Source organism: Hipposideros armiger, unplaced genomic scaffold (genome assembly GCF_001890085.2).
Source record: "Hipposideros armiger isolate ML-2016 unplaced genomic scaffold, ASM189008v1 scaffold_3, whole genome shotgun sequence".
Taxonomy (NCBI): Eukaryota; Metazoa; Chordata; class Mammalia; order Chiroptera; family Hipposideridae; genus Hipposideros; species Hipposideros armiger.
The window spans coordinates 8,420,255-8,438,017 of NW_017731353.1; the positions used below are offsets into that span (position 1 = coordinate 8,420,255).

The following is a 17,763-nucleotide window of genomic DNA, read 5'->3' on the forward strand; positions in this document are numbered from 1 at the left end:
ATCCTCTCCGGAAATCCTGAGTTGTTAGAATGAAACGATTAGGCCACCTACTTAACACCAGAGTCAGAAAAAGCACGTCCTTATGGCTCTGGCCCTGTGTGAGTCTGGCCGTAAACACAGTATCAACAGAGACACACGGGACCAGGTGGTTCCCCACTGAGTCACTTCAGCTTCCTGGAGGAAATTGACTAGAGCTGTGTCTTCAAGATGATGGTCATTTTGTTGCTAAAAGATTAAACATTGACACAGACACCAGGCAAGCCTGTTTCTTACTTGTTCTGTGTTTTTCCTCTTAGTATTTTAAAGCATTTACAAAGGACTTTACAACCGGAGAAAATTTTAAAGGTAAGGACATAAGCAATCTATCTCCCTCCCTGTCTTAGATTAACCTCACAACCCATCAAAGTGAAAAATGACTTCAGGAGACTAGAAAACTCAGTGACAGGGCTGTCCCCACCCCACCCCACATGTTGACACCAGCCCTGTCCTGCCTGCCTCCTTAAGAGCACAGACATTCAGGCTCGGCGGGAACTATTTATTTTGTGCTCTGCCTTCCTTGGCAGACACGGTGGTGACATTTCTTTTTTATTGGAGAAGTACACATCCCATGCATTTTTATGAATGATGAGCCCGCCTGGTAGCCCAGACCAGGTTCCGGCATAGGACCCGTCAGCCCACAGGTGACAGCGTTCTACGCCAGGGGCCGTCCTGCCTGGTTCTGACCCCGCTGCGGCGGGATCACAGCGCGTCTGGCCGTTGTCTCCACGGCGTGTGTGAGGTCGTCCGTTGCCCATTTGCTCCTACACTTGTCGCCGTGTGGTCTCCAGCCGTGTGATCCACTGCTGTCTGCCCCGCACACTGGATGGGCACAGCGCCCCCGCTGGGGCCCTGGGCGGGGCGGGCGCTCAGTAGGCAGCGGCCTGACAGGCTGCCTCCCACAGGGCCCGACAGAGAGCTGCGGACGGTGAGACAGGCCATGATCGACTTCCTGCAGAACCACACGGAAGGGAACAGGCCCCCTGCCTGCCCGGCCTTGGACCCGATTCGGTACGTAGCTCTGTGAAAACGTGGCACGTTGCGAGTGGAATTTAATTTTGTAAAATATAGATGTGCGTTAAGTGTCATGGGCGCTGGTGTGTGATGGCCAGCTCACTGTTCCTGAAAGCACTAAAAGCCTCTTTTTTTCTCTTAAAAGGCCCAGTGACGTTTTTTCTCTCATTGACAACCGTGACGGCCGTTATATGGCTATTTTATTTGAGAGCAACAGCTCGTATGTTGGACGTGAGGTACGTGTGACAGGGTTCAGTGTGGGGCCCAGGAGTAAATTGCTGGGCAGTGGGAGCTGCTGGTTCACAGAGAAGGGCGGGTGTGGGGGGTGCTCTGAGGGCAGAGCAGGGACAGGCAGCAGCAGCCCGTGTGGGCCGGGCCTCACAGGAGACCCACCTCCGTGGGTCACTCTTCACTCCCTGCGCACTGGTGTCAGGATTTCTTCTTTGCTGTATTCTGAACTCTCAACTTTCTCGCCAAATCCAAGATTCTGTAAAGCACGTTTCCATCGAGAGACTGCTCCCCTGTCTTCTGCCGGGTGAGGGTCTGAAGGCTGTGCCTCAGTAAGTCTCAGGAAGACCCAGGGACCAGATGCCAGGAGGGATGGTAGGGGTTCCTGGGGACGGAGGAAGCGCCCGCTCTCGGCACCAAGCTTCCCTCTGCCGCTATCTGCGAGCTCTGGGAACGAAGGTGGAGACACGGGCTCCGGGGGCGCTTTTGTGGGTACAGCTGGGGCCGCCACCCCACGCCTCTGAGTCTGGTGGTGCCGTCACGCCGCCTTCTCTGCGGGGCTGGAGGACCAGCAGCAGGACCCAGCATTCCCGTGTGACCCCGTCCCCAACTCTCCCAGGCTCCCTCTCTCACCTGTGCTCTGGAGTGACGTCCTGTGCCACCTCCATGCACACCGACCTGAGTGGGGACTGCTCCCCAGGGTGCAGGCGTGTGGACTGTTCAGGAGGCTGCTGTGCGGCCAGGCTCGGGCGCGCTCAGCTGTCCTCTGGCAGACGCGGCTCAGTCAGCAGACGCCCTGTTCAGGACACGGCTGGTCCCGCCGCCCCCACCAGAAGTCAGCAGCCGTCTGGGGGCGGTGCACGCAGGGTTTGTGGGCTGCCTCTCCCACACTCTGGCTCCCGAGATGCCACTTCTGTGGTCCCTCTGGCACCGGGACCCATCCCTGCACCCTCGGCCTAGTGGGACCGGGCAGGGGCAGGTCCTGAGGGAAGGAGTGGCCGGCACGGAGCCTGCTGGCACTCCAGCCGGCTGATCAGGGCCACGTTGCCGTCCCCGGATACTGGTGGCCTCGCAGACACAGGACATGCTGCGGGTACATGGCCCTGTGCGCTAGGGGACGCTTAGGCGTGTGGCCCCCCATGTACACATGGTGGTGTGTCCTTGTTTGATGAACATCAGTTTGTGGAGGACGTATGCGCTAGCTTAGCTTAGACAGTGCAGGACAAGTTCACGGACAAGCGTTTTCACGGTCAGTGTGTAGGACTGCGAAACAAGACTAGTTTCCTGGTTCAGTACCTCAGCATGAAATCAAAAAAGGTGTAAGTAACGGTCTGGTTATAGAGGAAAATACAGATTTACTCTGTAAGATGTTTCCAGTTCCTGCAGCAGGCCAGTCCTGTCAGTGTGACACTTCCGAGGACGCCGCCATCCACAGGGAAGGTGACAGTCTCTCCCTACCCAGGTGATTTTGGACCTGATTCCGTACGAGAACATCGCCGTGAAGAGAGCGCTGGCTGTGGATGGAGCCGCTCTGGGGAAACTTGGCATTTCTTCCGTCCCTTCGTGTTACTTGATTTACCCAAATGGGTCCCACGGGTTGATTAACACGTAAGCATAGTTTGGCTTAAGGACTGTTTGTGACACCTGGTGGGTCTGGGGTGGGAGCGCGCTGGGGCCAGGTGTGATCTGTGTATGCCAGGGGCGAGCGTGCCTCCCTTTTTCCACAGGGAGCGGTGGGCGCGGGTGGGCGCCAGGCTCGAGTGCCCCGCTTTGTGCTGGGCCCAGCAAGCCATCAAAACGCCATTTGCCTCTGCGTTGGGTACCTGGGCACCACTAAGGTCACCTCGATTGAGTACAGGTTGGGGAAAGGTCTTGTCCTGAAACCTGCGTCTGTGTGCCCCAGCCTCCTTAGCGGTGGGGAGGCCCGCTGGCCTGGACACCCGGGCCCGTAGAGCCTGCGTTTACTCAGCAGTCCTTGGCAGTCGCCATGTGCCGGGGCCACAGCAGTGAGAAGACAGGACAGGTTCCCTCCCTCACAGGCCTTCTGGTTTAGCTTCTGCAAAGTTTAATAGCACCAAGGGTGCCTTCCCTCCCCAGAAGCCTCACACGCCAGCGCCTCACGTGCATTTCTAGCCTTAATAAAGATCTCGGAATGCAGGGTAAGCACAGTGTCTGTGGAGCTGGGCCGTCTTGTATCACGCTTGTGATCCGGCTCGTTAGGATGCTGTAAGCACCTGGGCGGGCACACGTGGGGCCCCCGGCCCGGCACACCTGGGGCACCTGAGCGGGCACATCTGGGGCCCCCGGCCCTGCAGCAGAGGCCACCGGTGCCCGTGACAGCTTCCCTTAACACTGCCATTTTGTTTCTCAAAGAAAAAGTGCTCATTTTATATTAAAAGTGTGACCTGTGCAATTGCACGTAAAACGACATTGATATTTTTAGCTGAGTGCTTTTGATGGCCCCTGAGGCACATTGGAAGTGCTCAGCAGCGGCCTCCACGCATCCTCACCCGGGCCGCACAGCAGTGCTCAGGGGAGCCAACCAAGCCCGTCAGGCAGGCCCAGGACACCCCCTTCTCCCGGCCTCAACTTCCAGAGGTTCCCCCCCAGAGCTGGCAGACTAGGCAAAGGCTCTCAGGGTTGTTGAAAATCACAATTTGAATAAAGCTAATGTTGGCTGATGTTCAACCAGCCTTACAAACCAACTTACTGTCCCCATGTCCCCACTGAACAAGAATGATTGTAGCTCTTAGTTACAGCCAGAGCTGGGTGCAGTGTGGGTCTGTCTGATCTCCAGAGGGGCCAGCTCCCTGAGGCCAGCTTCTGCCCACCTCCACCCCCANGAGCCTGGTGTCTGCTCCCTGGAGAACCGAGGGCCAGAGACCAGTAGGGCCACTGTTGGGATGCTGTGAGAGACTTAGGGTGGCATTGGGCACTCTGTGTCACAGCCGGGCTGCCCCTGGCCATGGCCTGTGTCGCGCAGCCCCGAGCGGGTCCTCCAGCAGGCGGTGCAGGAATGCCCTGGACCTGGGTGTTGTGCATGTGCACGGGTCTGCATGAGTCGGGCCTCGGGCTTGTTCAGGGTTAGGCCCTGACGTTGGCGTAGGAGCCCTCCCACTGCAAGTCGGCCGGTATTTCAGGGGTCAGAGGCATCAGGAAGGATTAGGCCAGTGCAGGCTTTCCTTAAACACCTTGCAGCCAGAGTGTGGCTCTGAGGGACTCGGGCTCTGTCCACCATGGTTGTGGGAGGAAGCAGTTGGCTGCTCACCTGGGGAGAAGCAGGGTTTTCCTCTCTTTCATTTTTATGCCACCGGCTGTTGTGCCCTTTTTGAAAGGGCAGGGTCCACCTACTGGGTGCTGGGGGAGGTGGGCGGAGCTTCGAAGGCTGAAGACCCAACGTGGTGGCCGCAGTCCACATGGCCCCCACTTTCCCAGCATAAGGGATCTGTAGCCTGTCACCTCTTCCTCAGTGGGACGGCAGCCAGCGCCTCTGGGCTGATACCCCAGAGAGAAGAGCTGGCTCCCCGCTTGTGGGGTATGGGGTGTGGGGGAGGCGGAGGATAAGAGTCCTCTTTTGGTCCTGTTTCTTGAGGGCTACCTAGGACGACAGAGCGGAGATGGCAAGTAGGTGGGTGAAGCATACAGTCGGCTCTGGTAGGGAGAGGGGCAGACGTCAGGGTTGACAGGCAGTGGGTCAGCCACCCTCGACCCCCGCCCTCACCCCAGGGACTTTGGACAGGGGACAAGGTTGCTGCTCTGCCAATGATCTGTTCTCCGTCCCCCAGAATCTCTGAGGCCAGAGAGTGGTGGTTATGTTAGGGAACGGCTGTAGGTGCAGGCAGCATATGGACCTCTGTGTCTGCCCGGAGCCAGGGGACCNGGGCCCGTAGAGCCTGCGTTTACTCAGCAGTCCTTGGCAGTCGCCATGTGCCGGGGCCACAGCAGTGAGAAGACAGGACAGGTTCCCTCCCTCACAGGCCTTCTGGTTTAGCTTCTGCAAAGTTTAATAGCACCAAGGGTGCCTTCCCTCCCCAGAAGCCTCACACGCCAGCGCCTCACGTGCATTTCTAGCCTTAATAAAGATCTCGGAATGCAGGGTAAGCACAGTGTCTGTGGAGCTGGGCCGTCTTGTATCACGCTTGTGATCCGGCTCGTTAGGATGCTGTAAGCACCTGGGCGGGCACACGTGGGGCCCCCGGCCCGGCACACCTGGGGCACCTGAGCGGGCACATCTGGGGCCCCCGGCCCTGCAGCAGAGGCCACCGGTGCCCGTGACAGCTTCCCTTAACACTGCCATTTTGTTTCTCAAAGAAAAAGTGCTCATTTTATATTAAAAGTGTGACCTGTGCAATTGCACGTAAAACGACATTGATATTTTTAGCTGAGTGCTTTTGATGGCCCCTGAGGCACATTGGAAGTGCTCAGCAGCGGCCTCCACGCATCCTCACCCGGGCCGCACAGCAGTGCTCAGGGGAGCCAACCAAGCCCGTCAGGCAGGCCCAGGACACCCCCTTCTCCCGGCCTCAACTTCCAGAGGTTCCCCCCCAGAGCTGGCAGACTAGGCAAAGGCTCTCAGGGTTGTTGAAAATCACAATTTGAATAAAGCTAATGTTGGCTGATGTTCAACCAGCCTTACAAACCAACTTACTGTCCCCATGTCCCCACTGAACAAGAATGATTGTAGCTCTTAGTTACAGCCAGAGCTGGGTGCAGTGTGGGTCTGTCTGATCTCCAGAGGGGCCAGCTCCCTGAGGCCAGCTTCTGCCCACCTCCACCCCCACCCCAGCACCTTTAGTAATGGGTGACAGGTGACTGGGTGACTCAGCACGTGATTTGGATCCTGCAGATCCTGCAGGTCCCGCAGAGCTGGACCCGGCCCCTCGGAGCGGCCGGCTCAGCCCACATCCTGCCCGCCCCTTTCTCGCAGCGCAAAGCCTCTCCGATCGTTTTTTTCCTCTTATTTGAAGTCGTTGCCAGATGTGAGGAAAAAATCACTTTCGTTGCCTGCGAAGCCAAACGAAGAAGAAAACTCTGAAGTCGTGGTGTGGAGAGAGTTTGACAGGCAAGTGTTCCTGTGGACATGAGCTGTTCAGGGAGTGGCTGCATGTGCCGGCGGCTGCATGGAAGGCTTGGCTCGCTGTAGGGTCTGCTCCAGTGACAGACCACTGTTGGCCGTGGAGGAAATTCCCATGGTGACCTCGTGGGGAGGGGTCCTTCTGGGGTAGGAGCAAGAAAGGGGGGTTCCGTAAAGAAGGTGGTTTTCACGTGACTGATATTTAATCTTAGGTCTAGGCTGTACACAGCGGACCTGGAGTCGGGGCTGCATTATCTGCTGAGGGTGGAGCTGGCTGCTCACAGGTCTCTCGCTGGGGCCGAGCTGCGAGCACTGAAGGATTTCATCACCATCGTAGCCAAGGTGTGAGGGGCGTCTGCTCTGGGCGGGGGCTCGGCCCACGGAGAGGGTGCTCAGGACACCGGGCTCCCTGACTTGAGGGGAGGGAGGCCGACCTAAGCCTGATGGTGCCCACCGTGTGTCTCACCTGCCCGGGCAGTGGGGACATGATATGCAGCGAGCCTAGAGAGCACCGAGCAGAGGGGGCCGGGGTGGCCCGGGTCAGAGGTGAGCGTGGGTGCAAACAGGCGCTGCCAGTCGGCCTGTGGCCACATGAGAAGGGGAGTGGGGAGCAGGGCGCGGGCGGGCAGTTGGAGGAAGAGTAGCGGTGGCCGCCGTGCCGTCGTGGTCCACTAGTGTGTGTCGTGTTGGATGGGACCTGTGGCAGGCTGGCTGGCACCCCACCTTTAGTAGTAGGCGGAGTGGGTGGGTGGCTCATGTTTTAGCTAAAGTTTAGTTCCTGCCGAGAACTCTTAGCTCCAGGGCTGAAACCCATGGCTCCTTTATGTTGAAAGGAATAATGAGTTGCCTGTATGTTTCAAATGAATAAAGGAAAGTTGTTTGGACAGATTTTGACACCCCTGTGCCGTCCACAATTCAGAAACCTGCAGCGGTCCTTGTTTCCTTGAAGGAAGTGCTTTGCTTATCTGTGTTGTGTGACGCTCGCCTGCTGGGGCTGTTAGATGAGAACCCACCCCGACCAGCTTGCCCCGACCAGCTCGCCCGCTTCGTCCTCGTTTCGTTCAGTGAGGCGTGAGGCAGGTGGCGCTGCCTTACCTTCGCCATTTTTCTCAAGTTTACTTAAACTAAATGCTGGTGAACTGGTAGTGGTTCTGGGAAAGCTACGTAGGAAAAACATTTTACGGAATTGACGGTGTGGTGTTTGCACTGTGATCCTGTGATCGCGTTGTCGTCAGCAAGACTTAGTCTGTAAGGTTTAGTTCGGGTTTTAAGAGCTCTGTGCTGTGGGCAGCCTTCATTCTGCACGCCCTCAGCAACGACCACCCACTCGCAGTTCCCACAGGGCTCTGGGGTCCCTGGTGGCTCAGCGTGAGGGCTGGTGTCCATGAGCCTGGAAACCACAGTGGTACTGATCCTTTCCCAGCGGTCACACCGGGCCACAGCACGCGGGGGGTGGGGGGTGGGGTAAGCAGGCACCAGGCGGGCTCAGCGTGAACTGTCAGGAGGAGGGAGCACAGAGCCCTTGACAGCGCACAAGAAGGTCATTGTGAAGTGGCTGGCTGGTGTGAGGACGCCGCGGTGGGCTGGAGGAAAGGGCTCCGGTTTTCCTGGGACGGTGTTGGCCAGAGCCCACTCGCCAGCACCGCAGGTCCTCTCCGTCCTGAGGAGCTGTAGCTCTTGGAGAGACTCCTGCCCCAGTCCTGGGTTAAAGCCGTGGGTTGATTAGAGATATTTCCCACCGTCCGAGTGGGGCAGGCACATTCTCTTCTCTGTGGGGGGGGCACTTTACCAGTTTCTAAGTGAGAGTCCTTCCTCGCTCAGCTGTTCCCCGGGCGGCCGCCAGTCAGGAAGCTGTTGGAGATGCTGCAGGAGTGGCTGGCCAACCTCCCCCTGGACAGGATCCCCTACAATGCCGTCCTCGACCTGGTCAACAACAAAATGCGGGTGAGCCCAGGGCTGGGGACCCAGACTTGGCAGGTGGGGAACCGGAAGCTGATGTGCCCGTGGCCTGATATCGTGCCAACACCTTCAGGCCCGGGCGTGGGCATTCGCTCGTTTCCCCCCACTGTCCCTGTTGCCATGACTGCCTTTGTCCACTCCCACACGTCTCTGGTGTTGTCAGCTTGTGCCGAGTCCCCCGTTTATGGGCAGTCCCAGAAACGTGACGCACCTGCACAGGAAGGAGTGAGTGACTTCTCAAGCAGCGACGCACCAGGCTTTTTGTAATTTAGATTTAAGTACACTCATTTCGGTTTTACACCTGAAAACGAATGAAAGTGACATGTTCCGGAAAGAGTGTTGGAGCTTCCGCTTCGGGCGGTGAGGGTCCCGGAACCCCCGCTTCTGGCCAAGAGGGTCCCACGGAGCAAACCCAGCACAGTCTGCGTCAGGACGGGGCGTGCTCCGCATGTGCTCACAGGTTTCCTAAGTGTCCCCATGTCACCACCACCCAGCCGGATAGAGGACATTCACCAACTTTTTAATTATAGCGATTTAATTCTCTTCCTCATTCCTTTCCCCCCAGATTTCTGGAATCTTCCTTACTAGCCATATAAAGTGGGTTGGATGTCAAGGAAGCCGACCGGAGTTGAGGGGTTACACATGTTCTCTCTGGAAACTGTTCCACACTTTGACCGTCGAAGCTGGAACCCACCCAAAAGCGCTGGATGACACAGGTGAAGTGTCCCTGTACGGCCACCTGACGTGTTTCCCGTGATGGCGCCTGCCAGGTGCCATCAAGCTCAGCAGAGGTTGGTTTTGCGTGTATAAGGCAGCGTGTCATCGTCTGCCCAGTGGCCATGCGGCTGTGCTTCTGGAGCCAGAGCTCCCAGCTTCTTAACTGGTGGGCACGTGCGTGGCAGGAGCTGTCTGTCGCAGAGAGGACTGAGAGCGCGCTGGCTGGGAGAAGTCAGAATGAGTGAATATGCGTGGGAAGGTGTATGTTTGATCTCATATTGCATAACAAATTACCCTGAACGTAGCAGCTTAAAACAGTGCACACTTATTATCTCACAGTGTCTGTGGGTCAGGGGTCCAAGGTGGCCAAACTGGGTCCTGTCTTAGTCAGTGTCAGCAGGGGCAGGGTGTCACCTGGAGGCTCGACAGGGAGCGCCCCGCCTAGGCACACTCTCGGTGGTGGCAGGACTTAGACCCCGGCTGGCTGTCCTCACCACGTGGCCTCTCCACAGGCAGCTCCCATCACAGCAGCTGGCTGTCAGAGCACCAGCAAGCAGGGCGCCCTCTGTGGTGTGACATCCCCCATGTGTTCTGGTCGTTAGAAAAGAGCCATTGGCCCAGCTCACGGGGGAGGGGTGACATGCCTGAGTGTGGGAGGGGGGCGGGGGCATCTCATAGGCTACCCGCCACAAGAGGTTAAAACTGCAAAGCTTTGGGCTTAATAATCTCAATTATCAGGAAATAGCTCAGTGAGAGCGGTCATGTTCTGCGTCCTACACACGACGCTAACACTGCACTGGCTTCACCTGCTCTGGGCTCTGTGGGTGTCTGGCAGGCCCCTGGCGGACTCGGGGTGCTTGCTTGTCCTTCAGGTGCTGTTTTTCTAATCATTTAGGTGCACTGATGTTTATATTAAGTCAGAAGGGGTGTCTTTTGACTCACACAGTCCAGTATTCTTCCCAGTAAAATTGTAAAATTCTTAGTTATCTTTTGCTGTGTGACAAACTAGCCCAAAGTGCAGTGGCTTAAAACAACCACCGTTGTATTTGCTCATGGTTCCATGACCGTCAATTTGGGGGCCCGGCTTAGGCCCAGGGGCTCAGCCGTGCTGGCTGGTCTAGACTCAGAAAGTCCGAGCCCTGCAGGCCGGCCCCACTCCTCACATGGTGACAGCATATCCAGGAAGGGCTCGCGGGGCTTCCTCCGCCGGGGGGCACACGGCATCGCTTCCATCACATCCTGCTGGTCACAAAGGTCTTGTCCAGCCCATGTGCAAGTGGGGACATAGACGCCACCTGATGAGGTCACATTGCAAAGGGGCACCTGGCCGTCTGCGGAGATCTTCGCCACCCCAGCGCTCTCCTTCCAGGGCCCTGGTGGGGGAGAGCTGGGCTTTCAGACCACACAGCCCTTTAAGAATCATACAGGAGAAGTGGGGTTTTCAGGAGAAACCTCGGGACCCCAAAGTGAGATCGGCCTCAGCACTGCCTGATGGAACGTGAGCAGGCCCGTGTCCCCATCTGGGCCGCGACCCTCAGGATGGAGACCCCATGTTTACTGTGGACGGTCCTGCTGAGACAAGACAAGCACTTGACAGGCAACATGGTGACAGCCAGGGACGGGGTTGTCCCCAGGGTATTGTGCAGAAATGTTGCAGAGCTGATGCTGGTGTCCTGATGTTGTGAGGGCAGCAGACGACAGAGCACAGCGTCCTCGTGTCATCCGTGTAGACTGCAGGAGTGTCGGGAGTGCGTCTCATGCTAGAGAACTGGGTCAGACAGAGATGCTGGATTATGTCTTGGAAGATTTTCCTCTCCTTTCTGCACATTTAAACCCCATCGTCTAGAAAGCCTGCGCGTCCCTAATCCGCCTCAGGTAGCTTTATGGTTCTTGTCCACTTTAAAGATTAGGGCGGCCCTGAGTTGGAGCTTTGCTGGGGAGAGAAAAGGAGGATTACACAGCGAAGTGCAGCAGCTGTCGGCTGCAGAGGAGGGTAGGCGAGTGGGCAGAGGCCCAGCCTCGGCGGTCCCGAGTGAGTCCTGAGCGTGTCCCAAGCCTGAACGTCGTTGGTCTTAATGGGCGCCCCCCCCCGGTGGTCCTTGGAGACACTCAGAGCCCAGAGTCGCTGGTGCACTCAGATCGCTCGCGCCCCCTCTAAGTGAAGTAAACGAGGCCCCAGGGCTAGTGACAGACGCAGACGTACAGCAGGCCTGCAACATTGCCCTTGCCAGGTGGAACCGCACCAGCGTGTGGGGAAACCACTCTCCAGGGCCTGCTGTTGATTAAGATGGATTCTGTCTCAAAAGCGTCTTTTTTTCCAGTTCTGCTGCAAGTCTTTTAATGCCAACATTTAAATCTGTTCTAATCTCACGAGTCTCTTATTTGTGTGCTCAATTCCCATATCCACTGTCTGAACAGGCCGCCGACCCAGCCCCGTGCTGCCCCCCATGGTTTTGTCAGGGTCCCCGGTTAGCACCACGCCGGCAGCGGCCTTCCGCTCCTGGCAGCTTGCTGTCTTGAAACATCAGTGTCCTGTCAGGAGCAGGGCCTGCCAGTGTCGGTTCACACATAGGGCTGTAGCCTGTCTGTGGCTGGCAGAGGATGGAGAGTTTCCTCGCAGAGACGGTCAGCAGGCACTTGCCAGCCTGCCACCCTGCCGGAGGAGGCCCTGGCAGCGGATCAGCCGTGACCAGCGCGGCCCCTGTGGGGAAGGGCCACATGGTGGGGCCGGCGGCAAGCCCAGAGGCACATCCTAAGGCCACGTTCATGCTGGGGCTTGTGTTTTGCAAAGATTTCAAAGCAAAACAACTACAAATTCAGAGCGAGTGGCTGGCTTTGCCCTGGCACCAGCCTTTGGGGGGTTGCGTGTGAGGCAAGAGAAATGGCACATAGGAGGCAGACGCCCGGCAGAGCCCTGGCCCTCTGGGTCATGAGGTCAAGGGCCCAGATGGCTGAAGCCTGAGCTGGAGGTGCAGCCCGTCCCCCTGAGGGTCCGTGGCATCTTGATTCTGTGGCTCATTCTCCTGGCACTGTGTGCGTCCTGGAGCGTGTCCTGCAGCCAGACACAGGCCGGGCCGTCTTCAGGGAGTGATGCTAGCGCACAGCACCGCCTGGCATCTGGGCCAGTGCGGTTTCCTTCCTGTGTCTTCGCAGACACACAGGCATGTCCCTTGTCCTGGGTCGGGTGCTCGGCCCAGCGCGTTCCTGGTGACGCCTTCACCCCGAGCCTGGTGGTTGTAGTGGACACAGTCTGACACGTTCCCTCTGCAGGCTTTGAAGGCGACCCACAGGCAGTGCTGCAGGTCATCAGGAGGTACATCCGCACCTTCTTTGGGTGTAAGGAATGCGGGGAGCACTTTGAAGAAATGGCTAAGGAGTCCATGGACTCCGTGAAAACCCCAGACCAAGCAATTCTCTGGCTTTGGAAGAAGCATAACCTGGTTAACAGTCGCCTAGCAGGTAGGCAGAAGCCACACGGTGTGGCCAGGCGAGGCCGGTGCCTGGGAGCAGAGGGGCGGGTGCCATGGGCGTGAAGGCGTGTCCTGTGGGCGCGGAGGCCCCACCCATGAGCCTTGGGGCCCGCTGCCCCCACGGCTCACAGCTGGGACGTCTGCCCCGATCAGACGGTGACCTTGCCTGGGAGCTGCCACCACAACAGCGCTCCCGCCTGTAGTGTCCCAGGTTTCCAGATTGTTCTCTTGCTTCGGGGGCCACATGGGGCCACGCTTGACCCCTCCATGGGTAGTCCACTGACTCCCAAGTAAATTTGGCAGTGGGAGACTTGGAATAGAATTAATTTTCAGTAAGGAATTTTAGTGTCATTAAAATCTGCTCTCAGACTATAAACCAAATCCCTCAAAATAGCTTTGTTTAAAAAAACTAAATAGGGTGCATGTATTTTCTCAGGGTTAAGTAATTCAAACTGTTCCTAAATCAGTGGCAGATTAAAATTAGGCTTAAAAATAACTCCCCTGAGAAATAAATCTTAATAGAGATGAATAGAAAATGCCACTAAACTATTGGTTTTTACTTAGTCTACTGTATTATAAAAACATACTGTGAATAAAGCACTAAAGAAAATTGGTTTTTCTTTGAGCTCAGAGCTCACTGCTGGGCTCCGGTCACGTGGCCACGGCCCCTTTTGTGTTTACCCGGATTTGGCCATTGCCATCAGCTGTGGGCCAAGGCACTTCCACGGTGACCCTAGTACAGGGACTTGTCCACCTCCAGGGTGTCGGAGTTGTCCCTCCCTCTGTCCCCCGCCACCCTCTCTCCCCAGAGAGGCCCACGTGCTTATCCCAGCAGCGCTCCGCTCTGAAGCAGCTAGGCCTGCCCCAGCCGTTACACTGTCACAGCGCGGCTTTCTGCAGCCCGCGTAGCTGTCACTCCTAGATCCCGTTGTGCCCCCAATCCCACCTCTGGCCTCTGGGTTGTGACCCAGATTCCTGGGACCTCCCTATCTCTGCGGTGTTGCACGAGGATTCGGGCAGCTCTGCATTCGTTCCCTTGTGTGTCCAGAGCTTCCACTGGACGTAACGGGAACACAGCCCCTGGGCCATCCGTGGTCTGCACCCCCTCCAGGCTCCGTATGTCACACCTGCCTGTGGGAAGGCTCCTCTGCCACTGCGAGCCCTGCTGTGGCACGTTTATCACATGAGGCTGAAGAACACATCCAGTTAAAACTGAGCATGGTGTGGTTCATCTTGTAAAAAGGCATTTGCCACATCAAAGAGATTGGGAAGGACCCCTTCACCCCACCCTGGGCCACCCCTGGGGGCAGGCTGGGGACCAGCTGTGCTGTGCTTGTCTGTCCTCACCTTTTCCTGTAGGGACCAGGGCTCATCTCTGGGGTATTCTTAGGGATCCTTAAAGGACCTTTAGGGCTCAGGAGGGGCCTCCACAGCGCCTGCGCCTGGAGCGCTGGCAGACACCTGCATGGAGAGCATCAGGGCTGGGTGTCCTGGGCCGCGGCCTTCAGGGAGCCCCTAAGGGAAGGGAGGACAAGCAGGGGTGGGGCAGGCCGAGCGGGGGCCCTCAAGGTCAAAGGCACAGAGGCGAGAACTTGGCACAGCCCATTTTGGAAGCCAAGTAGCTGGACAGATGGGAGCAGGGTGTGGCCAGGTGAGTGGCGGTGTCCAGGTGTGGATGTGGGGACCTGCCAGGGTGTCAGGGAAGAGATGGCATTTAATATAGGGAGCCTTAGGGGAACGGGCTGCAGCCTGTGCAGGAAAGGGGCGTGAGGGGAGCAGGANCCTCAGCGGCGTAGGACCCGGCTCCCTCCCCTAACCCTCCTCTCAGGACCCCAGCCTACCCGCGTGCGCGCTCGCTGGAGTCCAGGCCTCAGCCTGCGCCCCGTGGCGCGGGGGCAGGACGCCGCAAGGCCCCAGCCAGTGCCTGCGGGCAGTCCTGGCCGGGCTCCTCCTCTGCCCGTCCCCGCCCTCCCACCGGCGCTCGAGGTGGCGTATGGGCACCGTGAGTCCCCGCGCCGAGGCGCGCAGAGCTGGCGGATGCCCCCCGGGAGTCTCAGCGATCCCCCCCGGCCCCGCCCCGCGTCGCGGCCCCGCCCCCAGCCGCTCCGCCCTCCGCGCGGCCGGAGGCTCGGGGCCCCCGGGGCGGCCCGCGGGCTCAGCGCCCAGCAGTGCCGGGAGTCGCTCGGATGCCGGCCTGGGGCCACTGAGGCCGTGGCCTCACCAGGCCCCGGGAAAGTTCGGGGCCGCAGAGCGGCAGCGCCGGGCGGCTGGACCCATGGAGGCGCGCGGGGAGCTGGGCTCGGGCCGGGAGTCCGCGGGCGGCGACCTGCTGCTGGCGCTGCTGGCGCGGAGGGAGGACTTACGCCGAGGTGGGTGCCCCGGCTCAGCGGCTGCACCAGGGAGGGCGGACCACCAGGAGACCTGGAGGGTTTCGCTCTTTTCTGGGCCTGGCTACTGGACCCATGGGACCCGGGCAGAAGTGGGTGCAAGGGCCCCAGCACGTCCCCACCTGGGCGCCCCAGCAGCAAGTTTGCGTCGGGGCCTCTGGAGCTGTGTTGTCGGGTGTATGGTCGCGGCGCTGCACCGCTCAGGCCAGGCGCCCTCCGGATCCAAGGACCTGTTTAGGGAACCCCCTCCGACATAGGGAGAGTGTGCAGAGAGCAGCCAAGGGGCCCAGTGACCACGGGGCAGGAGGATGCCCCAAAGGACAGCCCCCATCCAGACCCCCCACACTTTTCCAGGAAGAGTCAGATGCAGGGGCCAGGGTGTGGCTGGGCCCCATCTGTAGGTGCCCCTAGTTGGGGTCTCGGCGTCTGCACCCACACGCACCTGTTCTGTTGGCCCGCTCTGGGCTGGTCTTCAGGACCCTGCTACAGGAAAGCCCCCAACTTCCTGCTGGCACCAGCCTCACCCCCAGTGCTTTGGCTCCCGGGGGATCGGGGCCATTCTCCACGGGCTGGTGGGACCCGCAGGATGGAGACAGAGGTGGCCTGGGGAGGGGGGGACTGGCAGGAGCACAGCAGGTGGGAACGGGGTTACATCCAGGCTGTGGGGTCCCATCCTCCCCTACTTATTTATTTATTTTCCGACGGTTCCTGGGAGGGGTTGACCGCGGGGGCTGTGAGGACGGTGGGAGGGCGGAGAGGGAGGGNGCATGTATTTTCTCAGGGTTAAGTAATTCAAACTGTTCCTAAATCAGTGGCAGATTAAAATTAGGCTTAAAAATAACTCCCCTGAGAAATAAATCTTAATAGAGATGAATAGAAAATGCCACTAAACTATTGGTTTTTACTTAGTCCACTGTATTATAAAAACATACTGTGAATAAAGCACTAAAGAAAATTGGTTTTTCTTTGAGCTCAGAGCTCACTGCTGGGCTCCGGTCACGTGGCCACGGCCCCTTTTGTGTTTACCCGGATTTGGCCATTGCCATCAGCTGTGGGCCAAGGCACTTCCACGGTGACCCTAGTACAGGGACTTGTCCACCTCCAGGGTGTCGGAGTTGTCCCTCCCTCTGTCCCCCGCCACCCTCTCTCCCCAGAGAGGCCCACGTGCTTATCCCAGCAGCGCTCCGCTCTGAAGCAGCTAGGCCTGCCCCAGCCGTTACACTGTCACAGCGCGGCTTTCTGCAGCCCGCGTAGCTGTCACTCCTAGATCCCGTCGTGCCCCCAATCCCACCTCTGGCCTCTGGGTTGTGACCCAGATTCCTGGGACCTCCCTATCTCTGCGGTGTTGCACGAGGATTCGGGCAGCTCTGCATTCGTTCCCTTGTGTGTCCAGAGCTTCCACTGGACGTAACGGGAACACAGCCCCTGGGCCATCCGTGGTCTGCACCCCCTCCAGGCTCCGTATGTCACACCTGCCTGTGGGAAGGCTCCTCTGCCACTGCGAGCCCTGCTGTGGCACGTTTATCACATGAGGCTGAAGAACACATCCAGTTAAAACTGAGCATGGTGTGGTTCATCTTGTAAAAAGGCATTTGCCACATCAAAGAGATTGGGAAGGACCCCTTCACCCCACCCTGGGCCACCCCTGGGGGCAGGCTGGGGACCAGCTGTGCTGTGCTTGTCTGTCCTCACCTTTTCCTGTAGGGACCAGGGCTCATCTCTGGGGTATTCTTAGGGATCCTTAAAGGACCTTTAGGGCTCAGGAGGGGCCTCCACAGCGCCTGCGCCTGGAGCGCTGGCAGACACCTGCATGGAGAGCATCAGGGCTGGGTGTCCTGGGCCGCGGCCTTCAGGGAGCCCCTAAGGGAAGGGAGGACAAGCAGGGGTGGGGCAGGCCGAGCGGGGGCCCTCAAGGTCAAAGGCACAGAGGCGAGAACTTGGCACAGCCCATTTTGGAAGCCAAGTAGCTGGACAGATGGGAGCAGGGTGTGGCCAGGTGAGTGGCGGTGTCCAGGTGTGGATGTGGGGACCTGCCAGGGTGTCAGGGAAGAGATGGCATTTAATATAGGGAGCCTTAGGGGAACGGGCTGCAGCCTGTGCAGGAAAGGGGCGTGAGGGGAGCAGGAGCACACGTCACCCAGACCCCGCCGGGAGGTCACAGTGGAGGTGGGTGAGGAGAGCGTGGCAGGCGGGCGGGCAGGGGACTGGCAGGGCCGTGGGAGGGGCGGGCCGTGGATGGGGGCGGTCAGGTCACCGGAAGGCCTCTCCGCTGTTGCTCTCGCTGTTCCTCCCAGGCCACCTGAGTGAGGACCCCAGGTTTCCAAAGGTCCCATGGCCCACTCCTGACCTCTGCCCGGCCTGCCACGAGGAGACCAAGGGCCTGGACAGCTGGGACGAAGGCCAGGCGCTCCTGTTCCTCAAGCGGCACTACAGCAGTGACAACTTGGACCACACGTACTCAGCGGCCCTGGGCGGTGCTGGCGACGGGGGAGGCCTGGCCGAGGCCCCGGAACAGGAGGGAGGCCCTGCTCTTCCGGAGAAGCCTGGAGACCAGGGTGCCCGGAGTCTTCATCCGCCCAGTGTGCCGCCTCCCAGACCGGGCCTGTCAGCGCGGCCGCGCCTCGGGCGGGGCTGGGCCGGGGCCCCTGGCCGCGGGGAGGCGGAGGCGGCCGTGCCCTTGCTGGGGATGGGCTTCTCCAGCCTGGACATGAGCCTGTGCGTTGTGCTCTACGTGGCTTCGTCCTTGTTCCTGATGCTCATGTTCTTCTTCTTCCGGGTGCGGTCCAGGCGGTGGAAAGCCCGGCACCACCACCCGGCCGTGTAGCGCCTTCGGGAGCGCAGCCCGGGCGCTGCGGTTCGTTCCACGTGCGGGTTTCGC

The 17,763-nt window shown here is 59.0% G+C and overlaps 1 protein-coding gene across 1 annotated transcript; it reads left to right on the top strand.

Annotated features, from left to right (window-relative positions):
• The first annotated feature begins 82 nt into the window (after positions 1-82).
• Positions 83-17,757, top strand: QSOX2 (quiescin sulfhydryl oxidase 2). Its single transcript, XM_019641931.1, has 11 exons — positions 83-145; positions 297-345; positions 942-1,047; positions 1,196-1,286; positions 2,741-2,886; positions 6,206-6,340; positions 6,565-6,694; positions 8,174-8,296; positions 8,877-9,027; positions 12,299-12,487; positions 17,180-17,757. Exons 1-11 carry the CDS (start codon positions 83-85, stop codon positions 17,707-17,709), a joined length of 1,713 nt encoding a protein of 570 aa, XP_019497476.1. The 3' UTR covers positions 17,710-17,757.
• Positions 17,758-17,763: the final 6 nt, after the last annotated feature.

Bases quoted from the DNA above. Each gene is read 5' to 3' on its own strand.
- QSOX2 (XM_019641931.1), top strand. From the start codon at position 83: ATGGCTCTGGCCCTGTGTGAGTCTGGCCGTAAACACAGTATCAACAGA. The intron at 6,695-8,173 runs GTGTGAGGGGCG...TTCCTCGCTCAG, and splicing joins TCATCACCATCGTAGCCAAG to CTGTTCCCCGGGCGGCCGCC. The intron at 12,488-17,179 runs GTAGGCAGAAGC...TGTTCCTCCCAG, and splicing joins GGTTAACAGTCGCCTAGCAG to GCCACCTGAGTGAGGACCCC.